Source organism: Pantherophis guttatus, chromosome 1, assembly GCF_059756535.1.
Source record: "Pantherophis guttatus breed Tessera chromosome 1, ASM5975653v1, whole genome shotgun sequence".
Taxonomy (NCBI): Eukaryota; Metazoa; Chordata; class Lepidosauria; order Squamata; family Colubridae; genus Pantherophis; species Pantherophis guttatus.
The window spans coordinates 143,614,693-143,634,407 of record NC_142063.1 but is presented as its reverse complement, the minus strand read 5'-3'; the positions used below and the strand labels follow the sequence as shown (position 1 = coordinate 143,634,407).

The 19,715-nt window shown below is 37.7% G+C and overlaps 1 protein-coding gene across 8 annotated transcripts in view; it reads right to left on the bottom strand.

Moving 5' to 3' along the window:
• GALNT13 (polypeptide N-acetylgalactosaminyltransferase 13) overlaps positions 1 to 19,715 on the bottom strand; it is a 233,083-nt gene that overhangs the window by 199,395 nt on the left and 13,973 nt on the right. For 6 of the 8 annotated variants that reach the window (XM_087881889.1, XM_087881887.1, XM_034425248.3 and 3 more), the window contains exon 2: positions 4,806 to 5,052. In XM_087881889.1, the coding sequence (XP_087738015.1) occupies positions 4,806 to 4,947 (142 nt within the window). In that variant the 5' untranslated portion in view covers positions 4,948 to 5,052. Of the gene's footprint in view, positions 1 to 4,805; positions 5,053 to 11,321; positions 11,499 to 19,715 lie in introns of those variants that run through there. The other 2 variants (XM_034425259.3, XM_087881891.1) reach the window with 1 other exon arrangement.

The window sequence follows — 19,715 nt, the reverse complement described above, 5'->3', positions numbered from 1 at the left end:
GTGGAAGAATTGTACTTTCAGACTTGCAATATTTTGTTAATGTAGCTTTGCAATAAAGTACAATTAGCTTATCAGGTTGTGTTGCCTTTCTGATCTACCTGGTAAGGAAGACATCAATCTTGCAAGTCTTCAAGTACAATTCCTCAGAGTGTTTGCAAAACGATCTACCTCAATCAGGTGCAGTGAGATATCAATTCCTTTGGTTCTGATTTGATGTGCTGTATCACAGGATGCTGGGATTAGAGAAAATAGCTCAGTAGGGGGGGCAAAATGGAGTCATGAGGTAAATTTCAGTCAGTGTATGATAACTAGAAATAGCAGGTTTTTCAGAAGACTCTCCAGATGTCTTAATATGTTTATGCAGTTTGGGTATATTTATGAGTCTGTTTCAACTATTTAACTTTGATATTTTCTAATGTCAGAAGACGTACAGTATCATTGTTTCTATCTATCAAAGGGTGGAATGTAGTCAATTTGTTCAAACCTTGAACAGCCAAACAAATCAATATTTCAACACATCTAAGAATGCTCACTCACTAGGATGAGAAGACATATTTTCATTTTCATCCTTGTAAGTGGATCATAAAATTTTATCAGTAGTGTAATAACTTCTTTTCAAGCCTATCACTTTGAGTCTTAATGCTGCACTTGTCTAACCTGATAAAATACTATGAACATTTTATTTCCCCTCGAGAATGCCAAGGAACTATGATAAGACATAGTTAATGCCTTCATGTCTTAAGAGTTGAGATCACTTTGAAAGAGCACCAAGCAAATGCAGAATATTTCCAACCTCTCAGTCAGGGCGTAATAACAATGTCTCGTTGCAGATGAAATGATACCGGTGAAGACATTTGTATAGTTATGTTTGTGTGTCTGTCTAGAAGTTCTTTTAAAGCTAATTCAGGAAAGCATAGGAGGCCTAAAAAACAGGCAGCTAAAACTGTAATGGTGGCATTTAGTAATATTTGGTAAACAGTCCATGTTTGCATCCAAATCCAGCCTCTGCTAATTAACAGCATAAAACATAACAGACAAGAAAAACAAACTAAGATGCTTCAGATTTCACAGCCAGGAATGAGAAAAACATTTTAATCTTTGATTGTTATTTAGCAAAGATAATGTTAAGATAAAGTTTTGAGTAATTGAGGCTATAATTCTACCCCCATTAGGAAATTTTAATCTCTTTGACTTCAAGAGGATTGAGGTCATATATCAGATCATCTTAAAACAATTATTCTTTAAATCACATGATCAACCCAGTTTTGTTCCAATAAGTTCACAACCAAGCAATAAGACTGTTCTGATAAATAAAAAATTATGCCACAATTTTCTGGTCCAACATTTTAACTAGCCACACCACTCAATGATTAAGTAATGGTTAAACATATGTAAAAGAGGGCAAGAGCCAGCTCCGCGAAAGCAAACTACATCACAAGGTATTATAGTTGGGACATCTTTACACAACATACAATGGGTAGTCCATAAACATAAGGTCACAATGAACATTTACAGGTAGTTCTTGACTTACAACCATTCATTTAGTGACCATTCGAAGTTACAACAGCACTGAAAAAAGTGACTTATGACCATCCATGCTGGTCAACCACAATAGAGCAACCAGTAAAATAAATTTAAAGTCCAGAATGCTGAAGCCATTGAATAATAGGAAAAGGTCAGAGCAAAAATTTTATAACCAGAGGTTCCACTTGCAGCACCTCTAGATGTGAGGACCTAAGTGCATTCTTGTCCAAATTGCCAGAAAAGTACAGTCAGTGTAGACAAAACTGAGTCAAATGGAGCCCACTTGACTTGGTAGAAAGGCATTTCTCATTTCTCACTAGTACAAGCCCTACATCTCCTTGAAAGTACTTTGAAGAATTTGGAAATTACAAATGAAGGCGAATATACGTGTCCCAGGATAATGTTGCAGGATCCAATCAGGGTCGGTCACTGGGACCAGAGGTTTGTCTTCCAAGCTTTTCGACTTGGGCTGGAGTCCATCTTCAGGGAACTTCTAGAGCAGGGATGTCAAACTCAAGGCCCATAAGCCGGATCCGGCCAATGGGGTGCTTAGATCTGGCCCATGGGGCTTCCCTGGAAACAGCAGAAGACCAGTTCGCAGCACCTCTGCCAACAAAAACAAAGCTTGGAAGGGCCATGTGTGGCCCTCGCGAGATCCGTTTTCTCTGGCAGAAGGTTGCAGGAGGCTGTCACAGCCAGAAACGGAGCTCGGGAGCCCGTTTTTCCTGGCAGAGCACTCAGGCCACCACAGGCACCTCAACACGAGTGACATTGAGCTGACCATGTTCACTCCAGCCCCCCACGAGATCAAACACAACCCTGATGCGGACCTCAATGAAATAGAGTTTGACACCCCTATTCTAGAGAGCAGTTACGAAAGTTTGGAAGACAAAATCTCTGGTCCTGGTGACCGAGCCAGATTGGATCCTATAATTTAGAAATTATTTGTCACTATATATTTTGGGGATGCATCCCATGGCATGTTCAAAAATGTATTTGTTGTCAAAAACCACAAACATTATTTACAAACAGCGAAGCTCTGTACAAAATATTCTTTACAGGCATAGTCACATTTCTAGATATGTAATAGGTAAAAAGATCTGCCCTATGATTATAGCTCCAGCACAGAAAAGTAGACAATCATTGAAACATTTACTTGGAAACAGCAGACGGATATCACTAAGTCACATTACAGCATGTGCTCACAGAACAGAACTGTGTTGGGATTTAGTAAGAAGTGCTGCATTGTGTAAGTATCAGTTTTAATTATTTCTGTAATAAATTCTGAAGTTGAATGAACCATTTATCGTATAATATTCATGACCCAGTTCATGCCCTAGCTTAATTAATTTAGTGTGGTGATAATACTTCTCTTTAAAAGATTCAAACAACAAAACAATATTTCCCGATCTTCCCCAGAAAAGAGACGTTTTTGCTGCATCAGGTTCTCTGGCCTTTGCAATTGGGCAGATTGAATCAGTTCAAAAAATGAGAAACCGATCATTTCATTCTAAAGCAATACATCAGGAACATCCACTTTTAGCAAAATAGGCTAACAGCTGCAGCTACTGTATATGTAGAGCATGGTAGAGACTACTGATTTATTCTCATGTTTGGTCTACAAATCAGTAAATGCGTTGACATCTCCATTATTCATTAAACTGATGGGTTGCACTTCTCCTCTTATAAACGAAAGTAGTTAAAAGGACCTTTTAGAAGTGATATATCCCAATCCAATTTGAGGCTCAGAATCACTCTGGCTCTTTTTTTATAGATTATATTAAAAAGTTAGGAAGGACAATTGATCTAATTTGTCAAACCAATCTTACTGCCTCTTCGGTTTGTGGCTTATGGAATGATTGCTTACTGTAATTGATTACTGTGCATTAGAATGATTGTTTATTTTACAATGATTAAAATTAGTCCATAATAGCCACAGTTTATATTTGCTACTGTATTTTACAGGAATGGTTTGGATTTGGATTCTTGATATTCTCATGTCTTTAATTTCTTTGGCTCGCTATTTGATTGTTAGTTGATTACTGTTTGATTGCTGTAAGCCACCCAAAGTTGTTGAGAGTCAGGCAGAATACAAATTTAATGAATTACTGTTATTGTTAGTCACATAGTCAGCCAGATATATAGACTGCATTTATCACTTTTATCCACCTATCAAGTCTTCCTAAGGACAGGCAGATGTTGTTGCTTGATGGTGTTAGAGGTATTGTCAAAGGATGTCAGCTGTTCCAAGCAAAGCTGCTTTTTTGCAATTGACTGGTGATTTTGTCAATGCCAATAATATTCAAGTGATGCTTCAGATGTTTTGTGATTGCACCCAAGTTGCCAAATTACTATTGGTGCTATGCTTGTTTTCTTTTGCCAGTCATTCTATTTCTATTTGCAAGTCTTTGTATTTTGTGATTTTTTTCCAATTCTTTCCCTTCTTTTCTCTTTCCAGGCATTGCATTCTCCATTATCTGGACTTTTTTTCTTTCTTTCTTCTTTCTTGCTTTTTTTCAGAGCATAATGCTGCTTACCAAAAAGGCACTGTATGGTATGTACATCCATACATAGATGTTTAGAGCAAAGATCATTTGTTTTGGGTACTTATAATGAATCATATTGCTTTTGTTCATGAACAATGTATATTAAATCAATGAATATTAAAAGCCAATGAAACCTTTTAAAAACTACCGTTATTTTGCTAATCAATATCTTTAAAATGCAAAGTTAAAGTTCATCTTGAAGGCCATAGGTTTCTTCTCTGAAAACAGTTCTGTGAACCATTTACACTCCCCTTGATGAATAGTAGCAAATGTTTACACTCAAATTTAACTGGAGGAATTACTGTTTAGAATTCAAGTTGAAGAGTGCTGTTTGAGCCCCTTGTGAATTTCTGACTGAAATGCCAGATGGAAGGGCCTTAGATAATAACCCAGATCAGCATTCCCCAATTTGCTATTCTCCAGATACATTAGAGTATAATTCTGTGAATTTCTAGTCCACACAGATTGTGATTAAACTGTCTGGGAATTCTAATGTTGTAGCCCCAAGACACCTGAAGAGCATCAGGTTGAGGAAAGCTGCAGTACATTGAACATCTTTTTGAGCTTTATCGTATATGGGGAAACATTCAGGCTGGATTGTTGAAAGGACTTCTGTTACATTATTCTTGCCAACAATTCCAATTCAAGTATTTCACTTAGGCATTCAAATTACATTTAGCACCACTCACCAACAATCAAAACTAAGTCAAGGGTGATCACCAAGTTTTATCTTACCCCTTAGAGCAGGCAGCAGGGACCTTTCTTTCTTGTCATCGCATTTGTTACACTCACTGAAGTACAGCAGGAGAAACACATCCACCAAAACCCACATGAGAGAAGTGGCAAGAACCACTTTGCAGTAGACAAATCTCCTCATCCTTTATTGAGTTATTAGTGACAGGCTGTAGTAAAAGCAGGTGCTAATACGATGCTATATCCAAGCCAAGAAAGCTGGCACGAATGCACAGATGAGAACATCCCACTGAAAAATAAAAGCAGAAAAATAGAATTAGCTGACAAGTAAACAACTTCATAAACACAACCATTTTCATCTGTTACTGTTTTCTTTTAAAACATGTTTATTAATTTTTATTGTCATCCATTTGTACGCAAGAAATGCATACCAAATTTTCAGAAACAAAAATGAAACGAACTTTCCAGTGTTTAATGGTATGTAAAAATGGCTTTGGGAGACAAGAGGAAGAGTAATAGATTAGGCAACAGTCAGAGAAGAGGCAACCGTGCCTGTAGAAGGAATAGGGATGCAACAAATTTCTCAGAAGGGGCACTCACTTGTTTCATGGACTGTAAAGGTATGGGGAGGGGAATGTACTTTCAGATAATGGTCAGCCTCACAAAGTAGTTGAGACAAAAAACACCCAGATGTACTAACATTAACTTTATTACAGAGTTATATTAAAGAGAAACTTTCAAGTCATTCCCATATTCCATTATAAGTGTATTTTAGTGGTGGTTGCTTTGATGTTTTCCAAATTTGGGTTATGAGTATCTTTAAAGAACTCTTCAGAAATGTACGCTGGCTCAAAAAAAGAAAAAAAATGAGCAAGCATAAACAGAGGATTTAATGAATTCTCAAGTGAAATATCTTGTTGCAATAACACTTACAAGAAAATGGATAAATAGTGTTAACTACAGCTAAAAGATGCGCTATTCATGCTCAAGTAGGCAGACATGGAGTATCAGCATCAACAGATATTGTTTCATATTTCCTTTAATAATACATGCAATTGCATGCTCCTCCCCGTAAAAATCGCTTTCTGTTGACATTATTTGGGGTTCTTGTCTGGTCTATGCATTACTTCACACAAATAATTATTGTGGCATTTTCACTTTTACAATATGAAACCATTTTCCAAAGTAAGTCAACGATGTAATTCAGTTTCAGTTGATTATGATCAGTCAATAATGGCGCAGTTAATCTCTTGATGACTCAGTTGAGAAAATATACATATATTGAAAAAAATGGGAACATAATACTGGGTGCGAAGTTCTTTAAATTTAAATTCATAGAGTTTCATTTATTACCTAGCAGCAGGTTGCTTCCTCTATTTACTTTTACCATTTTTTTTATTTTGTAAACTTTTACCTTTACAATGTATTAAAAACAGTTCTACAAACTGAAATCCCAAGCTTCTTCAAGTGTTTTGAAGAAATGTCCCCAATGAGCCACATAACGCAGGAAGGAAAAAATGAGGATACAACTGGGACATTTGGAAGAATCAAGCACAGTGGAATACATTTTAAGCCCAAATTCAGAAACCATGAATAGGAGGAATCAAAGCTGGTAGGCTGAATAAATAATGGCTTTTTTCTTCAAATCTGCAGGGACTCCTTTCCTCCCCCACCCTTCCAAAAAGGAACAGACAAGCAGTAGTTTTAAATACCTTGGTAGCCATTCCCAGGAACTACAGGTCAGAAAAATAGGACCACTAATTGGATCATTATCTTAGAAACTTTGATAGAAGTAGCCACATTGAAACTGATGAAACTGATTAGGAAATAAAAAGATGCTATATATAATTTATTTATAAGATACCACCCAAAAAGCAGGGTTATCTTTGAATTATGGTTTTGTTATAGTGAAGTGGTTTTTTTTTTTCCTTATAAAATTCAAATATTTAAATTTCCATTCACTCATTCTTTAGAATTCGACTTATTAACTCCAACAAAATAAAATAATTAAAACAAATTCCTTTATAATACATTATTAAAGGCAATTTCTTAAATACAGTTAATAGGCTTATTTCCATATAGTTAACTTTCCCACTTAACATATTAAAATTATAATTGTGGCGCAGTGGTTAGAGTGCAGTACTGCAGGCTACTTCTGCTGAGTGCAATTTGGCAGTTCAAATGTCACCAGGTTCAAGGTTGACTCGCCTTCCATCCTTCCGAGGTGGGTAAAATGAGGATCCAGATTGTTGGGGGCAATAGGCTGACTCTGTAAACCGCTTAGAGAGGGCTGTAAAGCACTGTGAAGCAGTATATAAGTCTAAGTGCTATTGCTATTGCTATAATTCCATGCAATGTTTCAAAGGGCTTTCAGTTTTGGTGGACACCACCACAGAGGTTGTCCACTCCTGATTAAAACATGTGACTGATCAATCCACATCTCAGTTCCCTCATGCCTAAATGGACCTTATCTGTTTCCTATCTTCTTTGGCACCAGTTTCACCAATTTCCATAAAAAGTCTTTTTAACACTATCTTTTCTATGTCCAGCTCTGAGTGTAGCTGCTAGAACAGCTGCTAATTTTTAAGATGTCTCTTCTCTCCAGTTACAGCACATTAGCAGACATGCTCAGAGACAAGCCCACTCCAAGCATGGTAAGACAAGTGACACTCAGTACTGGAAACTAGGATTTTCCCCATGCTAGGCAGTAAGGAAGATCCCATTGTGAAAACAGGATTTATTTTCCCCCTGCTAACCTTTCTAGAAAAAAGGGGATTTTCATGTCAGCGCAAGGGGAAAGCCGGAGGAAGGAAGGCTATAAAGTTGTATGTATGTACAAATGCCTGTGGGTATGACAGACAGTGCAAGAGAGGGGAAGGATATGTTTGTGTGCCTCTCTGATTGGAAGGTGAAAACACATTTCTGTGTGGTTATGTATCAGGGGAATGCTGTGTGTCTGTTTCCTGTTTTTTATGGAACTATCTTAAGATAACTTTGACAAAAGACGGTGTTTAACCTATCCCTAAGGAATCAACAGCTTGCACACTATTTGATAACCAAGCCTGCTGCTCTCCATGACTTTCCTTTATTAAAACAAACTCAGCGGAAAAAGCATCCAGAAAACTCACACATTCCTATGTCGTACGTAATCCAAGTCTAAATAATTTACATGGGTAACAATTAGGGCAAAATCTACTACACAGGTAGTTATCCGAGTTTTGGGAGAGAATGTGTCTCAGCCCAGCCCACCTCGCACGGATGATTTTCCACATCAATCATGACTTGCCCCCTGCAACAAGAATAGTGGAGGGTGTAAACTCATATTATATATCCAATTTTATCATGACACCCAAGCAAAATCTGCAAAGACTTTCAAAACAGTATTCATGCCATCTAAGAAAATGAAATATATAATACTCAAGGTATATAGATCTGGATTCTAAAGGTTAATACAAAGAAGTTTGTAGAAGAAAAGCTTGCCACCCCTTCCACTGCTAGAAAAACTTGGCCTCCTTTCTCCCTTTAAAAAAAAAAAAGCCAAAGGTTTCCCCTGACCACTTGTGTCCAACACTAGGGGGCAGTGCTCATCTCCATTTCTTAGCCAAGGGAATTAGCATTGTTTGGAGACCCTTCCATGGTCATGTCACCAGCATGACAATACACCAAGGGGCATGGAATGCTGTTACCTTCCCACTGAAGTGATACCTATTTATGTTCTTGCATTTAGCAATAACACTTAGGCTTATATACCACTTCACAGAGCTTTACAGCCCTCTCTAAGCGATTTACAGGGTCAGCCAGGGCCGGATTTTCCTATAGGCTAACTAGGCTTCAGCCTAGGGCCTCAAGATCAAGAGGGGCCTACATTCAAATTGTTAGCAAAATTAAAATTACACTTTCACTATAGGTGAAAGGGCCTCGTAAGTGGAATAGCCTAGGGCCTCTTTTCATCTAAATCTGGCCCTGGGGTCAGCACATTGCACCCAACAATTTGAGTCCTCATTTTACCAACCTCGGAAGGATGGAAGGCTGAGTCAACTTTGAGCCGGTGAGAATCAAACTCCTGGAGTGAGCAGTGAGTTAGCCTACAATATTGCATTCTAGCCACCTTGCCACCACAGTTCTTATTTGAATGCTTTTAAACTGCTAGGTGGGCAGTAGCTGGGACAGGAACGGGAGCTCACTCCATCATGCGGTACATGCTCTCAAACTGCCAACCTTCCAGCCAACAAGCCCAGCATCTTAACTGTTAGGCTACCATGCCTTCCCCCCACCCTCCAGTTCCTCCAAAAACTATTTCCAGAGGATGGAAATGGAAAGATTTTCGTTTGTGATTCTCCCCAAACAATTTACATTTGGAAGCCATGCTAATTTTGGATTGTTTTCCTCCTCCTTCTCCTCCTTTGGATTTTCTAGAAGACTCCCTCAACCTTGGGATGGGGACGAGTGTGGGTGACTGCAATGAGGAGGAAGGAAATGAAAATTTTCTTTTTATTAAGTTATTCCATGTATTCTATATAAGGCTCTGGGTTGAAATGGAAGCAATTACATCCAAGAAATGCTTATATCATTCTTGGACTATTTCTAACTATTTCTAAACACTCAGTGAACTTAAAATCTCTCAGTGAGAAATCTGAAATGCTCTCTGTGTAATATTTTTACCGTAAGTAATATATTGACAGCTATATATTCCAGAAACAGAGAAGAAAGTATACTAGACAGAAAGGATGCAGCAGACTAGAAGGTGCCTGAACAAATTCAGAACGTCATTCAACCTATTCAGTTCATGACTCTTTAATTTAGTTTTCACTGTAGTGTTAGAGGCTTTGAGCCAGCATCCGAAGATACAAAGGCTGCTACACCACAGATTTAATATACACAGGCCTTGGCTTCCAACAGTGCTCTTCTTAAAGCAGCTTAAGTGTCTTTTAATTGAACTGTAATGCCAAGGAACATTGCATTTCTGATATTAAATATCAGAGCAGGTGAGAGTTCATAGACTTTTAAGACATTTCCAACATTTTGTAAACCAACATTGGTTAGAATCAAGTCTGGAAACAGAACAGTTAAACTCAAAATGAATGTTTATCTTGGGAACGTAATGCTTCATAATTGAAGAAGGGATTGTGCAAAAAGTTCATGAATTGGGGCTTTTACAGAGCTCATTACTGGAGAGCTATAAAAACACTGGTGGTTAAAAGTTGTTGTTAACAAGGTAAAAAGCCTGAAAGCTGCATTACAATGGAAGCATAAGTAATATGTGATAACATGCTATCTGCGGAATGGTTCTCGCCTAAAAGTAAAATCAATTTGCTGGCAGCACGGCCAACTATAAAAGCCATTTAAATCATGAGTTCTGAACCAAGGACAGGAGAATTACAAAAATAAATTACTATCCGCTCAATCGCCCTTAAAGGGGATTATAATTGTCTCGATTCACGATTTAGTTACATTTTAATAATGTATATTCTGGATTAAAACAAGATCTAATCCTCCTTGTGGAGTTTTCTAAATTCATAGCTATTCAATCTCCCTCAGGGCCTTTCACCTATCATGGTATACACTCCCATAAGTAGGAACGGAGGGATGCTAACAATTTGGCATTTATATCCCAAGAAGACTTGAAAGATACTAATTTGCTTTTCTGACTTAGATCACTGATTTTTGCATCCACTTTTATTTAAGGTCAAAAGGCTCTCCCAATAAAAATAAGTTTTCAACTGCTCCTCATCAAAGCCTTTTTTTTTTTAATCCAAGTTGAAAATGCCACTAAGAATTGTGAGTGAGCTAAATTATGCAAAATCCCCCCTAGTGATGATATTTAGGGTGTCAGGAATCAGGTAGCTCCCGAGTTGTATACACAACACAGCTCAGGAAAAATCCTGATCCTTGTAAAGGAAGGAATTTAGTTACAGGAACTCATCAAACAGTTGTGCTAAAGCACATCATTCCTTCCTTTTTAAAGCATAGGAAAATTGTCTTCCACCCCACTGATATGCAGTGAAATCAGAGGCGGGGGAGGGGAGTACCTGCATTACTAGTGACAACCACAATTGTCTCAGAAGATGAACATTTCTTTTCTTTTTTATTCTTTCCAACCATACTGAAAATAAATTATGTAAATTGGTTTGGATTTTTTTCTATCAGCAGGACAGTTCTTCTCCATGACTAAATTATAAACAGAGAAAAAAGCCAGCAAAAAAAAGACTTTTGACTATTCTCCCCAATTCCAAAAGTGTACCATAATGGAAGAGGCAGTTCAGTATTTAACAGTAACAGAGTTGGAAGGGACCTTGGAGGTCATCTAGTCCAACCCCCTGCTCATGCAGGAGACCTGTACTAGGGATTCAAACCACCGAACTGCCAACCTTTCTGATCAACAAGCTCAGTGTCTTAGCCACTGAGTCACCTAGTTAGGTACTTCTAGGAAAGCTCCAGTTTAAGCCTCTTCCCTCCTGGTCATGTGACTCAGAGCTGAAGCTTTGCAGCCTGCCCAGTGCCCATATACACGGAAACACAACACAAGAAGGAATATAGAAACACGGATAAACATATTACCTCATCACGAGGAGGGGGGAATACAGATGCTTCCTATGGACACTGCTGGTTAACAGGGTTGAAATTCCAGAGGCTGTGTTCTGCCTGCTTTCCCTATCTTATTTGTAAATCCAGAATCTCCTTGAGCTAAATATTGTAAAGAAGCTTCAGAATAACTTCATGATGAAAAGAGCTGCTACAAAAAAAGCATATGAGAGAAAAAGCAAAACAAAAAAACAAAACAACAACTGATAAGCTTTTTTTATCAGATGTAAGTTGAAGATAACTTCCGGATATCATTTTGACTTCTTTTTTCTAGCGGATATTATTTCATGGAAACATGCAAGTTTTCAGATCTTATCAATCTGGTTATCTCTATATTACCAGAAATACTGTATATTCTGTATTATTTATAGCCAACAAGAAACATTCAGGCTCAGAAAATGAACGTGATAGCTACAACTCTTTTCCATAGAAGGCTTCCCACGATTTGCCTTGGAAATCACCTTAGAGTCACCTTGGCAAGATGGATGACATAGAATAATAAATAAAATAAAAATTCCAGAGGCAACATACAACCCTTAGGGCTAGTTGCCACTGACAATCTGATTCTTGGTGAAGATTGACCCTCATGCCAGTAGACATATTCTCTTCCTGGTATCTCCCCAAAACTGACTCTCCAAATTACTGTGGTTTATGTATTCTTTATATAAGATGTAAGCTGTTCTCTAACCCCCGTGCCTAGATCTAGCACTGGAGAGACAGTTCTTGCTGTTTCATTTGAACTAACCAGGGTTAATCAAGTCCAGGATCCAGATCATTCAGCTTGCTTGCTCCAAACCATTACCAAGTTGTACCTTGATCCAACACCACAAGCACTACACAGAGCTTTCAAAATTGTTTCTGGAGGATGGGAACTTTGGTACAGTAGAGCAATAAATTAGGATAAATCTCTAATTGATACGATATCTGAGTGCACACATGCTAAATCCTTTGATATTCAGAGCTGGAGGAAATGAGAGTCATAGATCTCAGGCACTGCAGAATATGATAAGCCAAGTTGTGTGAATTGAAAATGAACTCTGTTGGTCACTTCCTCAACTCTGCATCTGCCCATTCTGCCTTTAGCTGGCCACTGTTCCTCTTCCTTTCATTTTCAGATATTTCTGAAGCAATTTTGTGGGGGGGGGGGAGGCTTCAAATCTAAAATGTCACACAGCTTCAGAGATATCTGGATGCACATGTAGCACTTGCCTGTAACTCAATAGATTAAATATGTATTTCCTCACCATTGTTTGCAGTTGACTGGTGCTATGTGAGCTTCTTTGTGAACCTCAAAGCATCTTTAGATCTTCCAGTTCAAAACACTAGTGTCCTAATAGGAATAGTTAGGATGGCCTAATGATTCAATTGATGGCCATGTATTCTCTCTCAAGCTTGGGCACACTCTTCCAAAACTTGGTGTTGATAGAAGAGGACAATTATTAAATATTAATAACTCATGGTTCTGGGCGACTTAAAAATGCAGTCATGAAATTCATAAAAATCTAAAAGGTTACTATTCAGATGTACAATGTGCATCTCTTGCATGGCATAAGAAGAACCTTTATCTAATCTGAGTTACATAAAGCAAATTTCAGCATGACTAGACAATAATGTATCATTTGGCTAATTAATTTATTTTTGATGTGTGTGATGAGTCTTGGCAGTTTGCAACCATTATAACAATGTAAGCTACCAATTCATATTAATAAAATAATTGCAAAAATACCTAAGAAAATTACTAAGTAGGTTTAATTAATTACTTAAAACCAATAAAAAAAAGATAGGCACCTATCAAAACATTTGTCCCTAAAGAGTCTATGAAAGATGATGCCTTAAAATAAACCAGCTTCATAAATTACGCTTTGTACCGTTTAAAAATTTGTAGTTAAAAATTACATTTCCTTTCCCTGATCTGGATGTCATTACAAGAAAGTTCATCCAAAAAGGGAACTAAAGCAAGTGTGAAGGGACTGCAAATGCTGGTGGATAGTTTGCACAACGTATTACACTATATTGTGGTAAGAAACAGGAATAGCCACAAAGCAGTTCTATTTCTGCAAACACGCCTCTGCTAGATTATTTTAAACAGCAAGACAGCTGGGAAAAACTTAACTTTCTTCAATTTACTCATAGTGGCTACAATTCCAAATAAGCCACCTCTTCAGTCACTCTAACACTGGCTGGAATATCCATATGGGAAGACTGTTTCCAAGAATCACTTGCCATGTTATGCCATGATGAATTGACCTTCATCAATTATCTACTATTATCTCATATTCAAATCACTCAGTCACGGCTTTATAGAGACCAGATTCTTTTTTTTTTAAGGAAAGGACATCATTTTGTATAACACGACAGCAGCCAATTATGTTTGAAAAAATTAAGAGGTCACACTCTCATGAGTGATCTCAGGAGAACACAGAAATATAATGAGATTAGGATATTTTTATGAAATATTTTTCATTTTATGTAATGTATTTGTTTGACCACATCTATAAACTTCCCCAATCTAACTGACCAGGTACAGGAGTAAACTAAGGCAGAATATCTTGAAAATAAAAACATTCCAACTACCCAAATAATGAAAGCAATGTATAAGAAAAGAAACTCCAAAGTAGAATACAGTAAGTTTCCATTTGAACAAAACTCTTTTAAGGGCCTCCCTGAATAAAAGGGATCTCACACAGGCCAATCATATTGCTGACGGGAGAATGTGTGAGGTCTACTACCAATAAGTCTGCTTAATTCAGAGTTCTTTGACCTCCTGTGGTGATGAAGTGAATTCTAGCAGTAGACTTTCCCTTGTTTTGTATATAGCAATCATTCTTGGCAAGGCAAAAATAAATCCTCCATCTTTCACCACAGTAACTACAAGCACTCTGAGTCAGACCCGGTAATTTACCAGTAGCCAAAACAGATCCTAGTTCTCAGTAACAGGTTTCTTCAACTACTGTAGCAGTCCAACTGCTGCCTTTCTATACAAGTTATAGCTTCTAGGTCCGTGATGGTGAACCAATGGCATGCATGCCATAGGTTGCACATGGAGCCATATCTGTGGGCACGCGAGCCTTGCCCTAGCTCAGCTCCAGCATGTACACATGCGCCGACCAGCTGATTTTCAGGCCTTCCAGGCCCACCGGAAGTTGGGAAACGGGCTGTTTCCGGCCTTCAGAGGGCCTCCAGGGGGTTGGGGAAGGCCATTTTTGCCCTCCCCAGGCTCCAAGAAAGCCTCTGGAGCCTGGGGAAGGCGAAAAACGGACTTACCGGGCCCACAATGCCATCATGTGCCAAAAGTGTGGGGCACGTGGGGGGGTCTCGTGCGCATGCATGAGGTTGGCACACATTGAATTATGAGTGGGGGCATATGTGCGCACGACCCCCCCACACTCCCCCCACTTTTGGCACGCGATGCCAAAAAGGTTAGCCATCACTGCTCTAGGTCTTCTTCAAAGGCAACTCCATGTACACGTTGAAATGATCCAGTTATGAAGTTATCAAGTATAATTTAATGTTGCTAGAGCATCAAGGTTGAAGAAGAGCCTGTAGTACAGTGGACTAAAGCACTGTTATTAACAACTGCTGCTTGCAATTACTGCAAGTTCAAATCTCACCAGGCTCAAGGTTGACTCAGCCTTCCATCCTTTCAAAGGTAGGTGAAATGAGGACCCAGATTGTGGGGGCAATAAGCTGACTTTGTATAAATATACAAAAGTATGAAGGCTATTGCTTAATGCATTGTAAGACGCCCTGAGTCTCCGGAGAAGGGCAGCATATAAATTAAAGGAAAAAAAAAAAAAAAGGTTCAGACAGAGCTGCAACTGCACACCAGCCAAACCTAACCAAGGGACATTTTAGTTATTGCTTCCACTCATTGATCCAGGAAGCTTTGACATCCAGGAGGACCTCAAGTCACACCCCGATATTTTCAGCCCCTTGACCCAACTAATAGCAAATATTGGGACTGATGTTAGTTAATGAGCCCAATGTTTACAGCAATACCATATTGAACTTGAGCTTGTTTATCTTACCCACACCCTAGCAGCAGTTAGACATTGATTCAAGCTATCTACGGGATTTCAAATTTTCCATAGGGTGACAGTATAAATCAGAATACTGATGCCATTTCATTCCAGACTGATGGATAACTTCTCTCATATAACTAATAAGGCGAAGGAACCAAGTCCTGCAAGATTCCAAAATGGTACACCCAAGGACCCAATCAATATTTCTCCATGATGCTGGCTGGATTACCTACTCGGGTAGTAGTGGAACCAATATAGCATGGTGGCTCCTACTTCCAACCATTTCAGGTGCTGTTAAAGATTATCATGATCAATAATATTAAATGTTGCCTAGGTGTCCAAAATGAGGAGTACATTCCCTCATCCAGGTGCCAACCAAAATAATTTATTACAGTCACTAATGTAATTAGGTGATTTTTTAAATCAGATCTCTGCAGTGTAATCCACAGCACCTTTTCAACAACTTTTCCTAAAAAGGGGTCAGAAGAAATGTATCAAATATGGCTGGATTGACAAGCAATCTCTTCAAAAGGGTGTGTGTGTGTGTGTGTGTGTGTGTGTGTGTGTGTGTGTGTAACACTGCCTCCCTTCAAGGCTAGTAGGATCCCACCTCTTTCAAAGAACCATGTGCTACCTCTCAAATCCTGCCACACATGTCCTGCCTGAAGGAAACAGAACGGACATGGATTTGGCCAACAGGTATAGGAGTTCACATTGCCAAGATCCTTATCCACTTCCTTACATTCCATAAGGTAAAAACCATCCTAAGCTAAAATGAAAGACACTCCCTTCAAACACAAGGCCATTTTACATATCTGTGTAATTCATGTGCACTCTAATATTCAGAAGTAAAGGCACATCCCCTGACAACATTATCTTGGCCCTATTTTAGAGAAACAGTCTCTTAAAAATAAGTTCATTTCATACTTCTGACAGACTTATTTTCAAGAAGACTAATTCATTTATTTAACTCCAATTCAGAATAGACAATGAACAACAATACAATACACAACATGTTGTTACCTGTTTCTCAACAATTATCCTAACCCTAAATTTTAAGCAATTTTTGGTAACATATATGTTTGTGAAATTTTTGTTACAAGATTAAATTAAACAATATTACTGCCTGCCTTCTTTTGTACACATTTGGCTTTCCACAGCTGAATCCATCACCAACTTCACTGTGAGGCATTGAATTTGACAGCAGTTGCTTGGCAACAAAATTAGTAGTTTTCTCCATTGTACCTGTGGTGCTTGCAGTCTCAGATTTTGGTAGAATTCACTGATATACAACTTCACTTGGTCCAATATTTAAAACAGTCCAAACAATTGTTGAAAAATAATGGTGCACTAATGGAAGATTGTAGCTAAGAGTATAGTTATTGGTTTTCATGTTCTACTGAACTAACTAGGATTTAATTGTAGGTAGGTAGGTAGGCAGGCAGGCAGGCAGGCATGAGATCTGGGAAAGTTAAACAAGGACTTTCCTGAATCTCACGTCCTATGAAATAATATATTCCTGGAAATAAATTGGATTAAGTGTAATGGTATTTACTTCTAAGCAGAGGTGTGGATAGGACTGACAATTCATCTCAGCCTACACCTCCTACTTCCTACAAAAGTTTCAAAGACAAAGTTATTCTGTACCTCAACAAAGGCAGACTGTTATTAATGAAAAGCAAAACTATTTTGAGCAACCATATGTTAATGGGCCAAATCCAGTTTACTTATGATAGGCTCAAACATGTTTTTGGATTATGCACATAAAGGATTATGCACATTCTTTTTCAGTTTCTTTAGATAGGTATTTTTCATTTTTGTCTATTTGCTGCATTATGAGTAATGGGAAGGAACACCAACTTCTTCTATTGGATAATATTAGGGGTTTTTTTGCAACCAAGTTAAATCAATGTTACAAAGTCTTGCTTGTGTATGGTCATAAACCTATCCTCGATAGCTGTTATTTGTAAGTAGGAGCAGCAGTCAATAGGACTATTACAATTGCTTCACCTGAACTTAAAGAGAGAGTAAGTCAATATTCTACCGATTAATTATGCTTTCTCCTATGCATGTTGATGGCTAGAGCAACATTTAAAGATATTTTTCTTATTTATTCAATTTGTATAATTGCCCACTCAACACGTGAGTCAGAGAAGCAATAGCAACTAACTACAAAATATGAAATATACTACAGCCAGCTGAAGCCACCAAAGACCAGGCAGTCTCACTAGACTTCATGATCCAGAGAAAAAACAGGCCTTTCGGCAGGACTGGAACCATCCTGATCTCAAAGACAAAAGTTGTTCCCTAGGTCAGCCATCACAATGGAAAAGGTATTAGAGAATCAGTTTGATCTTAAGGCACCAGGCTTTAAACCCGGAAACTGTGAATTCAAGTCCGGCCTTAGCCAAAAAAACTAGCTGAGTGATATTAGGCCAGTCACTCTCTCTCTTTCAGTCCAACTCACCTCACAAGCTATTGTTGTGGGGAAAACAGGAAAAGGAAGGGGCATTAGATATGTTCACCATCTTGAGGTGTTTACAAAAAATAATAAAGGAAAGATATAAATAAATAATATCACATTGTATCTACCAGAGGACACTATTTAAACGATGGGACTTGAAGCAACTCTATCAGATCTTATCAGATAGGCAATATACTTATCTGCTATATAAAACATTATTTTAAATTTATAAAATTACATTTTTAAAAGCTATTTCAAAAATATGGAGTGGGTTGGATTTATATTTCGTTATGCTTCTCACACATTTATCTTTTACACTGATTTCTAAAATCTATATCAAGGATCAACTCAAAATCTCTAACTTGAATCAAAGGAGGCAGAAAATGTATAGCCAAACCAGTTCTCTGCATTAAAGGTACCTAATTAGAACATAAAAGACAATGAAGATCGAGTCCCAAAATATTTAACTGGAGCCCCCATAAACACTACTATACAATCAAACTGAAAAGAGAATGGAGCATCAAATTATTACAGAAATGAGAGGGAAATGAAGCATTTAAATATCAAGTATTCAGAGCCCTAAAAAGACACTTGATGTGATCAGCTACAGTAATTTCAAACCAAAACTGACACTGTAATAATAATAAACACAACAGCAAGGTTAATGCAGTTCAAAATAATTGCTCCACCACTATTCCAGATATGGTGGCAAAAAAAAATCACACATTTTCTATACTAGAGCTTAATTACTGTATATCTATTTTAAAAAATGAAAATCCGATGCTCCTTTGCAGCAGTGAACAAGTCAGTGGAAAAACTCAAAGACTGCTAGAGAAGGTTCTCAAATGTTTCAAAGCAGTTTTGTGGGGTATGATGGAGGGAATTTGCCACGAGCTTCTACTGACTAAACAGAAGCAGGAGAGTCCACCTAAGCAAGTAGTTCTACCTTAATTTGGAATACTGTTTTTTAAAGCAGCAACTTTGAATTATTTCACAAAGTAACTGCTGACTTTCACTACAACTCCCACAACTTTTGTCACTGACAATGATGGGTGAAGCTTCTGGAATTTGAAATCCTAAACAACTGAAAGGTACTGGATTGCCCATTTCTGTATTAAGCATTACCCTACTGCTTCATACCTAGTGTTTTAGCACAGACTCTTTCTATATGCTCATTTTCCTATCAACAGTGCTTTATATGCTGCAAATAAATTTACTACTCTGGGCAGAGGAATGTAAATAAACTAAAATGTCAATGCTTGTTGCAAGAAACACTATTCTTCTGAAGCAGAAGCCGATGGTCATCACTGAGCAGTTTTCTTCCTTACTGTAAGAAGGGACAGTTGGCTGGGAAATTCTGTGAATTGAAGTCCACAAATCTTAAAGTTGCCAAGTTTGAGAAATACTGATAGATGTCAATACTAGATGACTGATAGACAGGCTTCAGGATTTCAAGTCCAAAGATGAAATGCAGTCAAATTTCATCACAATATAACACTTGGAAAATAATTATCACAGGCTGTAAGAAAAAAAGTATACATTATCATTTAATTTCCACTATTTTAAGATACGTATATTTATTTCATAGATATGACAGCATACCACTAGTTGCTTAGCAGTCGTCATATGGTGAATTAAACTGGATTTTGGGGAGAAAATAATTAACATATATTTAGATTAGAACCATCTTAAATTATTTTCTAATAATTTTCAACCTGCAGCTTTTAGCTCTACTATAGCATTTCTAAAACATACTGCAGCTGAGGTGGCAAAAATTATATTTAAATTTTAATTCTATTTAAAAATTTCCTTAAATTGTTCTTTTTGTTTGTGGCTATATGTTGCATATAATTTTTAAAAACCGCTGTTCAACACAAGGAAGAT